Source organism: Raphanus sativus, chromosome 4 (genome assembly GCF_000801105.2).
Source record: "Raphanus sativus cultivar WK10039 chromosome 4, ASM80110v3, whole genome shotgun sequence".
Classification (NCBI taxonomy): Eukaryota; Viridiplantae; Streptophyta; class Magnoliopsida; order Brassicales; family Brassicaceae; genus Raphanus; species Raphanus sativus.
The window spans coordinates 6,896,756-6,911,688 of record NC_079514.1 but is presented as its reverse complement, the minus strand read 5'-3'; the positions used below and the strand labels follow the sequence as shown (position 1 = coordinate 6,911,688).

At 39.2% G+C, this 14,933-nt stretch overlaps 3 protein-coding genes and 1 non-coding gene across 6 annotated transcripts; 3 read left to right on the top strand and 1 right to left on the bottom strand.

Annotated features, from left to right (window-relative positions):
- Positions 1 to 584: 584 nt before the first annotated feature.
- On the bottom strand, positions 585 to 1,874 carry LOC108851965 (ras-related protein RABA1e). Its single transcript, XM_018625445.2, has 2 exons — positions 1,517 to 1,874; positions 585 to 1,179 (listed from the first exon to the last, which is right to left on the bottom strand). Exons 1-2 carry the CDS (start codon positions 1,735 to 1,737, stop codon positions 747 to 749), a joined length of 654 nt encoding a protein of 217 aa, XP_018480947.1. The 5' UTR covers positions 1,738 to 1,874; the 3' UTR covers positions 585 to 746.
- Positions 1,875 to 7,399: 5,525 nt separating this feature from the next.
- LOC108850128 (uncharacterized) lies at positions 7,400 to 8,023 on the top strand. Its single transcript, XM_018623705.1, has one exon. It carries the CDS (start codon positions 7,400 to 7,402, stop codon positions 8,021 to 8,023), a length of 624 nt encoding a protein of 207 aa, XP_018479207.1.
- Positions 8,024 to 8,335: 312 nt separating this feature from the next.
- TRNAE-CUC (transfer RNA glutamic acid (anticodon CUC)) lies at positions 8,336 to 8,408 on the top strand. The gene has a single exon. It is a non-coding gene; the product is annotated as a tRNA-Glu (tRNA).
- A 1,351-nt stretch (positions 8,409 to 9,759) lies between these two features.
- LOC108849459 (uncharacterized protein At4g18490) lies at positions 9,760 to 14,596 on the top strand. Of its 3 annotated transcripts, none has more exons than XM_018623014.2 (16): positions 9,760 to 9,916; positions 10,492 to 10,561; positions 10,873 to 10,969; positions 11,146 to 11,331; positions 11,415 to 12,239; positions 12,338 to 12,523; positions 12,592 to 12,690; positions 12,790 to 12,927; positions 13,103 to 13,252; positions 13,327 to 13,513; positions 13,601 to 13,662; positions 13,753 to 13,792; positions 13,889 to 14,065; positions 14,145 to 14,255; positions 14,354 to 14,425; positions 14,529 to 14,596. In XM_018623014.2, exons 2-15 carry the CDS (start codon positions 10,528 to 10,530, stop codon positions 14,420 to 14,422), a joined length of 2,361 nt encoding a protein of 786 aa, XP_018478516.1. In that variant the 5' UTR covers positions 9,760 to 9,916; positions 10,492 to 10,527; the 3' UTR covers positions 14,423 to 14,425; positions 14,529 to 14,596. The 3 variants fall into 3 exon arrangements, with proteins under 3 accessions (XP_018478516.1, XP_018478515.1, XP_018478514.1); XM_018623013.2 differs by having other exon boundaries at positions 10,492 to 10,585; positions 12,793 to 12,927; XM_018623012.2 differs by having other exon boundaries at positions 10,492 to 10,585.
- Positions 14,597 to 14,933: the final 337 nt, after the last annotated feature.

Sequence of the window (14,933 nt, the reverse complement as noted above, 5' to 3'; positions counted from 1 at the left end):
TTATACAGAGCAACATTCGAGCCAGTGTCTCTATTTCCTAGCTCTGCATATAGTTCCCAATAGGTTTAACCGAATCGGTTTCAGGATTGATAAACGTAGATTTTGGTTCTTAAATAGACTCCCGTCCAAAATACTATACCAGTCCAAAAATGGTGTTCTTATACACCATATATGGATGGACTGCTAATCATTTACTCCCCATTCTCAGCCTATGATGATCGTCAAGTGTACGAAACAAGAAGCATCGGCATGTTTTGATGACACTTGAAAGAAAAGTCTTGTCAGAATTTGGACGGTGGACCTAACATGGCTCCGTGTGGAACAAGATACATTTCTTTCTTTATTTCTTTTCGAATTTTGGCAAATTAGTATGCAATATAGAACTAATAGACTAACAAATCCTTAATCAAAAGATACAAAACTAAAGTATCAAAACTATCACAAAGAAATATTATAAATCAGTTTTGGGATGGACATTTCAATTTTTCTGTTTTGTTTTGGTACTAGAAAAACTATAACTGACGTCAAACCGAGATACTTTTGGTTTGATTCAGTTTAGTTTCACCACTAAAACAGCCTTTTAAACCGGAAAAAATCTTGTTCATTTCAATATAAATTCGGTTTATGTTGCAAAACCAACATTAAACCATAGCCCTCTCAAAAATATAAATTCAGATACAACCAATCCAGAAACCAAAACCTCCCTCCAAAAACAGTTTACAGAAATTAACAAAAACGATAAAATCTTAACCTGAGCAACAACCAGAGGACTTAACAGCAGTAACATCATCCTTGTTTCCAATATCAATGGTCTGTCCTTTAGGCAAAGATGTTGGATCTCCAGTGCCATCAAGAGCTTTACGGCTCATAACACGATAGATCTGAGTCAAGACATGAGTGAAAGCTTGCTCAACATTTGTAGCATCAAGAGCAGAAGTTTCCATAAAGAACATATTCTCTCTTTCAGAGAAAGATCTAGCTTCTTCCGTGGGAACAGCACGTAGGTGACGAAGATCAGCTTTGTTTCCAACAAGCATGATCACCACGTTGGCATCGGTATGGTCACGAAGCTCCTTGAGCCATCGCTCAACGTTCTCGAACGTTACGTGTCTAGTTATGTCGTACACTAGAAGAGCGCCTACTGCTCCCCTGTAGTATGCACTCGTGATTGCTCTATATCTGTGTAAGAACAAAACAGATACATAAATAGAGAGATACCAAACCAATCTACGATATTATATATTCATGTTACTGTAACCTGTTTTGATTTTTGTTACAAAAATATTTAAATATCGATCTAGTTATAGGTATTATATTCATGTAACTACATCGAAATTTCATATATTAGAATTAATACAAGATGTTGAACGACAAAAGATTTTAAAACGTTAATAAAACTTATAGAAGTTAAAAACAAACAAACAAAATTCTAATAAATCAATTTCGTTATATGAGTAACCGAACTAATTGGTTCCAATATGTAATAAAACAAAGAGGTTATGAGGGATTTGTATACCTTTCTTGACCGGCGGTGTCCCAAAGCTGAGCTTTGATGGTTTTCTCGTCGACATGAACGCTTCTTGTGGCGAACTCGACACCGATGGTAGACTTTGACTCGATACTGAACTCATTTCTGGTGAATCGAGACAACAGGTTGGATTTTCCGACGCCGGAATCTCCGATCAAAACTAGTTTAAAGAGATAATCGTAGTCGTCGTCGGATTTGTACGCTCCCATTGTTGATTTCTTTCTGAACACACCAAAATGGAAATAAAGAAAGAAAATTAAAATCTTTGATCGATGTAATAAAAATCTTAGAGAGATGGTGCAATGATCATATGGTATGATTGATGTGTTGTTGTGTTTTGTAATGAAATAAAGAAGGGGGGGAGTGGGTAACGACGAAAACCTTGTTGGTTTAAGATCAATGATTTGTTATTATTAAATGGATGACTAAGCATATATGTTTTGAAAGTCGTTGGAAAGATTAGAGAACAAACATGTTTTGACGAATTCTCGAGGTTTGTGGCCGCCATGAACTCGTAAACGCAGAATATATACATTTGCAAGGAATATTTCTTCAATTTAATTGATAGCTTTGCTCAAAATCAAATTTCATCAATAGGAAACTTTTCCATAAATAAAATGATAACAATGTGTAAGAAGATATTTGGGAGATGTTATATATGGTATTAATAAATTGCTGCTTTAGTTTGTCACATTTTAAATTATATTTTTTGGGGGTCAAAATGACATTTGAGTTTATGTTTTAAGATATTGTTGTGAACTATGTTGCATGGAAACTTGCTTGAAGGTACGTTTCACGTTTCGGAAACGTTTTGGAATCAGAATCTCTCGGAAACTCGTGGAAACGCAATGGAAACTCGTTTCTTAAAATTTTTAATTTGGAAACTTGATGGAAACTTACGTTTCTATTTTGGAAACTCGCGATTCTGTTTTGAAAACAAGATTACTCCGCAACAAGAAACAAGATTACTCCGTAAAGGGCAGAAAATTTGGTATTTGTGCACACAAATCTCCGTCTTCTATCTAGACGAAGTCTTGCTTACAAGGATGGTTCCAATCATATGTAGGATGTTGGAGGTGATCAATTTGAATCACTGGATGAGATCAATCTTGGGAGACTTGAGTTCGAGGATCTCTCTTTTGATGAACCTGAGTTGGAAGCAGTCATGTTTGATGGAGCTAATGAAAATGAAGCTGAAGATGATGTTATTGATCTTTGACTTGGTGTTATGAATTTTATCTTCAGTTTATTTATTATTTGAATATTGGTTTTTTGTTATTTTATATGACTTTGATGTTTAATGATGATTTATTTTATTTTTCGTATGATTAAATAGAATGTCTATTTATTTATTTGTTTTCTGAGATATACTGAACATAATAAAATTGAATTCACATATTAATCAATTATATATATATATATGACGTTTCCAAAACGTTTCCTAAGCAAAATAATTCAAAAATCACGTTTCTACGTTTTGAAACTTTTCGTTTCCGCGTATCCGTTTCCGTTTCCATGCAACCTAGGTTGTGAAAGACGATTAAAACATGAAGTAGAGGTGAAATTATTGAGAGTCGCGTGTTTTAGTTGAATGAGTTGAGAATTGAGATAGATCTTACCAACTCTAAAGGAAAAGTAATGAGTTTCTTCCCAGTGAAAAATTACATTGATAATATATGTCTTAGGTTAGATTTTGTAAATGGTAACAATGAATAAAACTGCATAGCAAAAGCTCTGAATATATATGACAAAAAGCTCATAATGTTATTTATCAATTTTTTTTGGGAAAATTTATTTGATTTCTCTTTCATTCATATTTATTTGTCTAGAATTTGATCCATAAGCACTTGATTATATATAAAAAATATAAACCAGTCAAAATAAAAGAAAAAGGAATTCAACGTGTGAACTCTTTTATCATTTGACTCCAATGTGAATTTATTTTTGGGTTATATATGACCTGTCTAATTACCACAACTTTGAATTGGTTTAAGAATCAATATTAGTCTAGAAGTAAATAAAAATACAGGGCAGCAACAACTGATAATTCAAGATTATTTGGTGATGTCAAAATCTGGAAAAGGAAACATAACACAACAATACAAGGTTGTTCCCTTCCTCTCATTTCATTTGGAAAATAATAATACAAGGGTACAACCTTTATCAATTTATCATCAATGTCACAAGTGCAGAGCTAGCTTCATCAACGGTCAAAGCCAACAGCACCAACATATGTGTGTGGAGTTAACTTCAAAAGCTGAGATTTCGCTTCTTCAGGTAAATCCAAACCTTTGATAAACTCTCTAATGCTTTGTTCATTCACAGCTCTTCCACTTGTTAGCTCCTTCAGCTTCTCATACGGCTCCGGAACACCGTATCTCCTCATCACTTTTTATGATATCGTAAATTAGGGTTACATGTGGTAGATAGATTATTATAAGAGAAAAGAAAGTCACAGGGATACTTACTATTTGTATAGGTTCGGCGAGGACTTCCCAAGTTTGATCCAAATCTTCTCTTAACCGAGCTTCATTAACCTATATATCAACAACATCCTTTAGTCTATGACAATTAGATCATCACTACATCGTCCCACCACATTCAATAGGAGGGGGAGGACTGTACCTAGGATGGAAGGACAACGTTAAGGTCTCGATAGCATCAGCCTCTGACAACTTCATCGATACTAGAATTGTCTACAAAAACCTCTCCTTTCAAGCCACATTTGTCTATGGTGCACCTGATCATTCAAAGAGACAGGAAGTGTGGAATCAGATCACAAACTTAGCACCCTCCTCAGAAGAACCGTGGTTCCTCACAGGTGACTTCAACGACATTATAGACAATGGAGAAAAATTAGGAGGAGTAGAAAGAGCAGAAGGAACCTTTGGAGCCTTCAGGACTTTTATCTCAAGAAATGATCTCTTCGACATAAAACACACTGGTGATTTTCTTTCCTGGAGAGGGAAGAGGGGTAATCACCTCGTCCATTGCAGGCTGGACAGAGCAATGGGAAACAGCAATTGGACAGACATCTTCCCATCGTGCAGAAGTCATTATCTCCGGTACGAAGGTTCGGACCATAGACCCCTCCTCTCAGTGCTGGACCCTACAAGAAGAAAAGGAAACCGCATCTTTAGGTTTGATAGAAGGCTAAGGGACAACTCAGAGGTTAAAGCAATCATCGAGGAGATCTGGACTAAGTTCCCTAATCTAGATGTCGAAACTAGACTCTCCATGTGCAGAAGAGCCATAATCAGATGGTGCAGGAAATTCCAAGAAAACAGCAGACAAACAATAGAGACACTGAAGGAACAACTCGACCACGCTATGACTTCAGTCAATGCAGACGACTCTCTAATGCATGAACTGAATGGAAAACTACTTAAGGCATACAAGGCCGAGGAAGAATTTTGGAAACAGAGGAGCCGGCAACTTTGGTTATCCTTAGGGGATTCAAACACCGGTTACTTCCACGCAGTGACTAAGGGCCGCAGAGCAAGAAATAAGCTAACAGTAATAGAGAATAAAAATGGGCAGCCAGTCTATGAAGAAAAACAAATCTCAGAAGTCATCTGCGACTACTACAAGGAGCAATTTACCTCCGTTCCTGCGGATAGAAGCCACATCATCCACAAAGCCCTACAGGCAAAGATCACCCCTCTGATGAATCAGGAGCTGATCAAGGATCCCACGCCAGAAGAGATACAAGCAGCACTTTTTGAGATCCATCCAGACAAAGCTCCAGGTCCGGATGGCTTCTCTGCAAGCTTTTTTCAAGCAAACTGGGAAGTCACGGGAGCCTCGGTTGTGAGAGAAATCCAAGCTTTTTTCTCCTCTGGTTACCTACCAAGCTCCATGAACACGACACATGTCAGATTAATACCAAAGAGTTCGGGTGCAAAGAGTGTAATGGAGTACCGACCGATTGCCCTCTGTAACGTCTTCTATAAAATCATCTCCAAGTTGCTCTCCATTCGACTTAAGCAAGTCCTCCCCTGCATCATATCAGAAAATCAATCAGCATTTATACCAGGGAGAGCCATAGCTGATAATGTGTTAATAACTCATGAGACTCTACACTATCTCAAGAATTCTACAGCTGAAAAGAATTGCTCAATGGCTGTTAAAACTGACATGAACAAGGCTTATGATAGAATGGAGTGGAAGTTTATCAAGCTAGTCTTTGAACAGCTAGGCTTCCATGAGGTGTTCACTAATCTGATTCTACAATGCATCACTACGGTTTCATATTCTTTCCTAATCAATGATGGAGTCTATGGGGAGGTGAAACCGTACCGTGGGATTCGACAGGGAGACCCCCTGTCTCCTTATGTGTTCATCCTCTGCAGTGAGGTGCTGACAGGACTGTGCAAAGAGGCTGAAGCAAAGGGTTCTCTTCAAGGCATCAGAGTAGCTATAGGTAGTCCACGGGTCAGTTATCTACTATTTGCAGACGACACCATGTTCTTCTGCCAATCAAGTCCAGAGAGCTGCTCTACTCTAGTCGGTATCCTCCAGGAATACGAACAAGCATCTGGCCAACAAATAAATGCCATGAAATCATCAATCACATTCTCCAGGAAAACGTCACAAGAGAAACGAGAGACAGCAAAGCGGATTCTGGGAATAACTAAAGAGGGAGGCAATGGAAAATACATGGGTCTGCCTGAACATTTTGGGCGTCGAAAAAAGGATCTCTTCACAGCAATCGTGGATAGAATTCGTCAAAGAGCTACGAGCTTGGCTTCCAGGCGTCTGTCAAAAGCAGGGAAGATGGTAATGCTGAAGTCCATCCTGCAAGCTATTCAGACCTACAGCATGTCTTGTTTCCTCCTCCCTGCAAGCCTTTGCAAAAGGATTCAGTCAGTACTTACTCATTTTTGGTGGGATAAAGATGATCAGATAAGAAGAATGAGTTGCATAGCCTGGAGCAAACTAACAAATCACAAAGCAGAGGGCGGACTAGGTTTCAGAGAGATTCAGGACTTTAATCTAGCACTACTATCTAAGATCTCTTGGAGAATTCTAAATAATCCAGGGAGTCTGCTAGCTAGAGTTCTTACCGGGAAGTATTGTAGAAACAAAGGCTTCTTAGAAACTCCAGCTTCGCCCTCGTGTTCTCACGGATGGAGAGGCATCCTTCGGGGAAGGGATCTTCTGGTGCCTAACCTAGGAAAAGTCATCGGCAATGGATTGTCAACAAAGGTCTTGAAGGATTCATGGGTGTCTCTTACTCAAAAGATGATACCTTATGGCCCCATTATGGAGGATGTGAGTGACCTGAGAGTTGCTGATTTGTTGACAACAGACCGACAGTGGAACAAGAAGCGAGTTGAGGAAGTGCTCCCTGAACTGTCTCACAAGATCATGTGCTTGCAACCAAGCGAATTAGGAGCAGAAGACAACTTCGTGTGGTACCCAACATGCAACGGAGACTACAGTGTGAAGTCTGGCTACCACTCCCTAAGAGCACCGCACTCAGTACCAGAAACCTCTGGCTTAGGTAGCAATCAAGACTGCTTCGACTGGATTAAAGACATTTGGAGAGGCTCCTTTTCTCCAAAGATAAAGACCTTCTTGTGGTCTACTATCCAAAAAGCTATTCCACTTGGCGCCAACCTACAAAGCAGAGGAGTTATCCAAGAAGCAAAATGTGTAAGATGTGGAGAATTGGAAACAGAGGCTCACATTTTCTTTCGATGTGGCTGCGCGATCAAAGTCTGGAGTCTCATCGAGCTATCACCAGTGATAGACATCGCATCTTTCCCAAATGTGGAGGCATCACTTGTAGCGTTCAGGAACACCCGTTGCCTTCCCCCACTAGGAGTGTCAACTCCCATCCTCCCGTGGATTCTGTGGGCTCTGTGAATGGCTAGAAACATGCTCATCTTCGAGAAGAGAACCTACACAGCGGAGGAAACTGCCATTAGAAGAATTAAGCTTGCTAGAGAATGGATTCAAGCACAACCTCCAAAACTGGAGAACTTCAGCTCGATCAAGACCAAGACCTCGATCAAGACCAGAGCCACTTTGCTACCTCACCTAGGGCAAGCGCATGTATCTCTGATGGGGGTCACGATCTGCAATACAGATGCAGCGTGGAACAATGACTCGCACCAGGCAGGCATCGCATGGATCTTCTCGGGATCGACCACCAACGGGAACACGAGTGGAGCACAAGTCTTACAGAATGTCGTCTCCCCTCTTACGGCTGAGGCTCTCGCGGTGAGGACTGCGATACAAGTTGCAATCTCCTCGAAAGTCTCCCATCTACGGATTCTCTCCGATAACCAAACCCTTATCAGGGCCATCAACGACAACCTATTTGAGAAGGAAATCTACGGTATCTTGCAAGACAACGAATGTTTTTCATCTCTGTTTGTCGATCTTTCTTTCTGCTTTCTTCCACGGGCTGAGAATGGACAGGCTGATAGTCTGGCAAAAGCCATTCTCAAAAACCCAAACTTTGTAATGGGTCGGCCCACGGGCTAAACCTTTTCCCTTTTTAATTTAATGCAAGCTTAGTTGACCAAAAAAAATGACAAGTTAAAACATTTCCTAGGGAATACATTAATAATACCTGAAGCTTCCGGATTCCCTGTATGGCGCTCTTATAAGCGAGAAGAGAGTGTCCTAAAGCGCCATCCATGTTTCTCAAAACAGTTGAATCATTCAAGTCACGCTGCAGACATGGTATACTTTTTTCCCATCGCTCTAGCAAAAGAGATACAGAGAGTATATGCTCAAACCTGCATCCGTGAAATGGGAAACTTGTGTCGAGGAAAGTAACTAAATAAAATCGAATCCGTTGTAGTCTAGCTGGTCAGGATACTCGGCTCTCACCCGAGAGACCTGGGTTCGAATGCCGGCAACGGAGTTGTTTTTTTCTTTTGCCGAACAGTTTCCCTTATGGCGGGAAGATTTCCTTCGTCTTAACAGAAACATGGAGGTGAGAAACTATACCACCTTGCCTTCAGTTAAAGATCTCACTGTTGTATTGTTCAGGTCAGTAGTATCTTGCTGTTATGGACTTGCCAAAAACCTCAAGTTCATCAAAAAGTTTTGAATTTGTTTTCTCTCTTTTGAACGTGAAAAGCTTATTTGGTGCCTAATCTTTTTTTTTTTATACAATCTTAAGAGTGAATCCGAAGTGGATGGTTTACCAATCCATTGTCTGAACCGAGCGTCAGTACATGCTGAAATGCCATCACCATCAATCCTTCTTGGCTAACAAAAGTTGTTCCACACTTTTAACATAACCGGCAAAACGCTATGGCCTTTTGTAATCAACAAGCTACAACCCTGCAACTCAAGACAATAATAACAGTTGGTCCCTGACAACATCTTATGCTTGTTTCTTAGCCTAAACCATTGTAAGAATGCTTTGAAAATACAAGGAAACAGAGTTCCATCAGCTTTAATGGAGAAAAGAACAACTATATATATAATCATAGAATCAGATTTGCCTGTTTATTGTTCATGCTTCTTCTCACAGTTTACAAGAGCTAAAAGAAAATAACAAAAGAAGCTGATCTATTATTCAACTGAAAACCTCAGCGAACTTCTCAGAAACCAGAACTCCAGAATCAAAAGACTCCAACGGATCTTTCCTGAGACGGTGCCTTAAGCAGTTAGGTATAACAGTTGCAACATCATCCGCAGTTACTCGATCTTTCCCTTTCAAAGCCGCAAGTGCTTTTGCTGCTCTGTTAGTCACCACATCTCCTCTCAACCCGTCCACATTGAGCTCAGAACACAAACCTTAGAGATCTTCACCTTCAGTTCCCTATCAATCTGAACAGAGGAAAGATTGCTTCTAGCATTCGAAATCTGGTCTTGAAGCTTCTCCTGCTACTCAGGGTCCAACGGGTCAGAGTTGTAAGGATCACCTGCAACTACCTCAATCTCGGGTAAGAGATCAACTAAGGACCTGACGGTAGTGGACTTCCCGGTTCCTTTGTCTCCCATTATCATCACACTACCGGTCTAGAGATCAATGACGTTCAACAAGAGGCATAGCTTCATTTCATCTTGGCCTACAATAGCTGCAAATGGATAAACCGGCCTCGCACTCTTCTTTGAATCAAACTTGCCTACCTAAAACCCAAAACCAAAACCCACCATTACATAAAAACCATCAACAATCATATTATATATATCTTTGCAAAATCATTATTTAAAAAAATAAAAAAGTAAGTAAGTACTTAAAAGGCCCACAAGACGGTCCATTAACGAAAACAAAACCATTCGAAGACCAGCAATTTCAAATCTTCCCACTGAGCTCCGTCGGCGAACTTTCTCTCCGGTGACGTTGTCTTCTCTTCTCCCCGTTAAACGTTAACCGTCAGCTCCTACTTCGGAATCAACTGTAAATCAACTCAATCGGTAAGATTTTGCGTTTGTTGCTCGCTGCTTGAGTAGAATCTTACTCTTACGCGTCGTTCTAGCTCCGTTTCGAACAAAAATTGACGATCGTAGGTCTAGATTTGAGTTAGAGTGCTCATGCGTCGTTCTAGCGCCGGTTTGTTAAGCTTCGATGATCGTTGGTGAAGATTAATCTGTTGGAGGTGGTGATTATGCGTAGATTTGAGTTAGAATGCTCCATCCTTCCTGAAAAATAGTTTCCGAGTGCCGTTTCGTTGCCTAAAAACTACGAATCGCCTGAGTTTTTCTGCGAACTTGGTGATGATTCTCGTGATTTCTCAAAGCTACACATGTATTCCTTCTTTACATTGCTTCTCGTATAAATCACACACTTTGATCTGTTCTCGCTGGTAGTTAGACCTAACGGTAGTTTCTATCTTAGTAGCGAATCATTTACCTATTTTGGAAGAAGTTTATGATTTGTCTGCTAACGTTCTTCTTTGCTTTGTAACGTGACTTGATTCTTTTCATCAGAACATTAAATATCAAACGTTGTGAAGACTATGATGGTAGCTTTTTTGTTTTTCTCTTTGCAGTAAATTGTCAAAAGTAATACTGAAACAGATTTTGCCATGTCTGCGCCTGCTAAAAAAAGTTCTGCTGAAGGTAAGGAGAAAGATCTTATCCTCGGTAAGGTTTAAGTGTTTTGGTTTGAATGATCTGAACATTATTGAATCCAATTGTTTTTACTAGTATGGAATTGCCTTTAAGCGGCAAAAGTTATGAAGTAGACTTTATTGATAACTTGATGTTATGAGCTTTACATTAGAAAGAGCATACTATCTTTCGGTGTTTCTTTTCCTCATTGTTCTATCTATCCCCAGTTATTGGTCTACTTTGGTTCTTCTTGACATAGATTGATGCTCTAAGATGCGTGATTTGTCTGTAGTCTCTAACTTTCCATGGGTTACTTGCAGACAACGACATGGAAAAAAATACATGGAACTTTGCAGATGATTCCATGGATTTTGCCTTTGAGTCGCCAGCTAATAAGAAGAAGAATGTCTTCAAGATGTGAGTGTAACCTATATGATGTGCTTCTTAAACCATCTTTGCTCCCAAGCTTGTGTTGTTTAATCATGGAATATTTTTCATCCATTGTGATGGATTACTTCTTTTTAAGATGCGGTTGCTTGATAACAATGTCTAGGCTCTCATATAAGTGTTCTGTATCTATGACTCTTTTTCAGGGATATGGGTTTCGATCTTGATGGAGATTTTGGAAATGTATCATCATTCAAAATGGACATGCCAGACTTTGATTTCTCCAGCCCAGCCAAGAAAACCACAAAAACGAAAGAGAGCCCTGGTGATAAGTCCAGTGGAGATTTAAAGCAGAAAAAGAATCTATTTGACTTCTCTTATGACTTTGATGCGTATGAATCTATTAAAACAATATCCTTCTAAGAAATCCTATGTCAATCTGAATTTACTTACCACTATTCTTTTCTGCAAGCAGGTTAGACGACTTTGATTCAAGCCCACCGAAGAAGGGAACCAAGACAACGACTAAGGTCATGGATTTCGAAGACATTTCTGCTATAAGTAAAACTGATAAGTCTGACTCTTTGGACTTTGGTGAAGACTTACCAATAACTAGACAAGCTGCCTCTGTGACAAACACCGATGTCAAGGAAAAAGCTTCTGCTGAAAAAGAGAATAAAAATTCCAAGACCACAGATACTATGCTTGTGGATAGCGCACACTCGAAGCAAGCTACAGAAGAGAGCATGGAGAATTCTGAGGCAACGGAATCACCTACTCGTACAATCCGTCTGCAACCTCAATCTGTAAACACTTCACCATTGAAGACATCATGTGCAATGGTTGAGGATACAGATGATCCATGTCTTCCAAACGAGACCGCAGCACCCTCGCCGTTACATCCTTCTGAGAATACACCTACTGCCGAAAACAGAGAAACCAGTCCAGATATCCATGAAATCTGCAGGTCTAGCTCAAGCGAAGACTGTCCTAGAGATCCAGAACAGAATGCGAACAATGAAAAGATTTCCACCATGGACTCAAGCTATGAAATGGCTGAACAGACTAAACCAAGCATCTCATCTCAGTTATGTTTTGTCAAGATGGATCACCAACAGGAAGAAATGGGTACAGGGACTCAGGCAGAAAAGCAGGATCACACTAGAAGAGCAGCATCTGATCCAGATCATGGACATCTTCAACCAACTCTCTCAGGAAGAATATCACCAGGCTCTCGTCTAAGCCAAGCTGCCCAAGTACAAGATTCGAGTGGAAAACTACCACTGGATCCATCCAACAGGTTAAAAAAACAAAACTACTTTGTGCTTTAACGTTATTCCAGTAAACTTGAAAAACTGGAATAAATGTATGACTGCTTTATCTGTAAACTGAGTGCAGCGTGCCAGGGCTCAGTGATTTAAAGACCACGCAAAACAAAGACTCAGGACTTATCAGATCCAAATTTTTCAAGAAGGCAGAAAAACCACAAACCAATGTGCTGGAATCCTCTCTAACTCAAACAGAGAGTCGGCCGGTGACCCGAGAAAGGACTGCGGTTAATATGAACCTTACAAATGATAGAAGGTAATATTTATTTTCTTCATTGTCTGTCTTTCTATCTTTTCACTAATATTTTCCTCTCCAAAATGCAGACACGATATCCAAGATGTTTTGCCTGGATCCAAAACTAGAACATGTCAAGTTGAGTTTGTGAAAACGGATTCTGAAATAGCAAAGGTCAATTCTATCCGGTAATGCTCTGGGATTATATGCTATAACATAAGAATAAGCTTCACTTTCTTTTAAGGTGATAGATATAAGCTAGGTAACAAACTCAATTATTTTGCCAGCAGGTCTCATGAAAAGATAATCCACAAGGACCATTCAAATGCCAAGACTGCAGAAAATGTGGTTGGACATTTGGATCATTTAAAGCTGCAAGCTAAAAATACAACTAGAGAGAAGTCCATCTTGCAGATCAATATAAGGTGACATAAACTCGTTTTAAGTTACTTTCTTTCCTATCTGTTGCTACGCTCTTGATTCTCTAAGTAGGTTACTACCTCATTGTGTATAAATTTGTAGCCGTTAAATTTTTATCTCTATGAAGTTCTATTATAATGCTATGAATTAAAGCTTCCTTTGTTATGGAATTTGTCACAGCTCAAAACTCGATGCTTCTAGCTTGACTCAGAAGCTAAGTAAAAATCTGAGTTCTGGAGCAGAATCTTTGCAGAAGTCCAAGTTGGTATCTCTTGAAAGGCCTAAACTTGGAAATATGGTGTCTGATATGCGTTCTGCGAGAACTCAAAGGTACAACAACAGTTTGTGTTATAGAATCTCACGATAGTATATCAATTCAGATTCCCTAATTTCTTCAACTATAGGACCATTGGAGTAACTAAAGACCAATCCAGTTCGTTGGTGCAACCAGTAGTGAACTCTACAATAAGCAAGGAGAGAAATACCGAAGCATCAGTTAAAAAAGGCTCTGAGTCTCATCATTTGGCTCCTAGAGACAAAACTCAACTCCTGGACTACCCATCTTCTTTAAAGCGGAAAGCTCTTGATGAGGTTTATACTTGAACTCACATTTTGCAATGTTTTCTCTTCATGAATATATCTGGGGATTGAATAAAAGTCTTTTGTTTTTCAACACAGGATGCAGATAGATCACTGAAGCCACAACTTAAACGCTTTTCCATGTCTCCAAGAGAAAACAGGTTTCTACTTTTGGTTTTCTAAACCATACTTATAAATTTGCTTCTTTAGTTCTTAGTTCTTGATATATGATACGACTGGGAAATGCACAGGAACGTTGAGGATCTCACACATAGAGTTGCGCAAGGAAAGGTTAGATTCATCAAAAGACCTTTGATTAGTATTTATCAGGACAACCTTTCTGTGTTTAATTTACCTTAACACTTTGTCACACAATTGATTTTCCAGTTCTCAAGCCAAGAAAGTAGAATAAATGATAATAATACAACCAAGGAGCTCGTCAAAGACAGTCCATGGAGTACGTCTAATCACCACATGATAAACATGGCAAATCTGGAAATCCCGGTCACGGAGAATTCTGATAACATAGAGAAAGCTGAAGCATATACAAAAGAACTCGAGAGTGTAAGTTTCTTCTTCTTCTCGCTCATAGCACCACATTTATCAACTTGTTTGATCATTGCCCTTTTGTTCCATTGTGCAGATTTGCAACATTCTGAAGAAGAAACATGAGGAAGCAAAAGACTTACTTGTCCGTTCTGTAGTAAACAGCAATAAGCTCCTGATGCTCAACCATCCTTTACATGAAGAAAAGATATCCTTTTAATTTATGTATCGTTGTTAGATTTTGTCTATCTATAGCTGTGTATATATGGACTCTTGTGTGTTTTGTTTCCCTTAATAATCAGAAACGTTCGTATGATCCAGAAGTTCGCAGCCAAGTTGAGTTTAAGGGACATTCAAACCACCACTGTTGCTTAAGAGGTAAAGGATTCTCTCAGAAACTATCTCGAGAGAGATTTTATCTAAAAACTCTTAAACTACTCTCGGATTATTCATTTCTTGACCTGGTGGCATCTTCCTATAGGTTCGATGTGGACTTACACCAACACTATATCGGCAACAGTAGGAAGGTTGAAGTCTCATTAGTCCAAGGTATTCGATCATCTTTCTCATTTGCTGGTTAATAAAGGAAAAAAAAACGTCACACTTATAATTTGGAACGTCATGTTTCGTTATGTCGGATGACTCCAGCTATGATCTGGAAACAGTGATATACAATACTCAAAAACCAATATGAAAAGAACAGTTTTAAAGAAAAAAAACACTATAATTGAAGAAGTCATTATCCAGATGAATCAGAAACGAGTTAAATATAGGGTTTGTGTCTTGATTCAAAAGACGTGAAAGGAACTATCAATCATTATATACGAGTTAGATGATTGCCGATAGATTGAATATTTGGTTAATGGCATTTCAATTGAATGCAAGT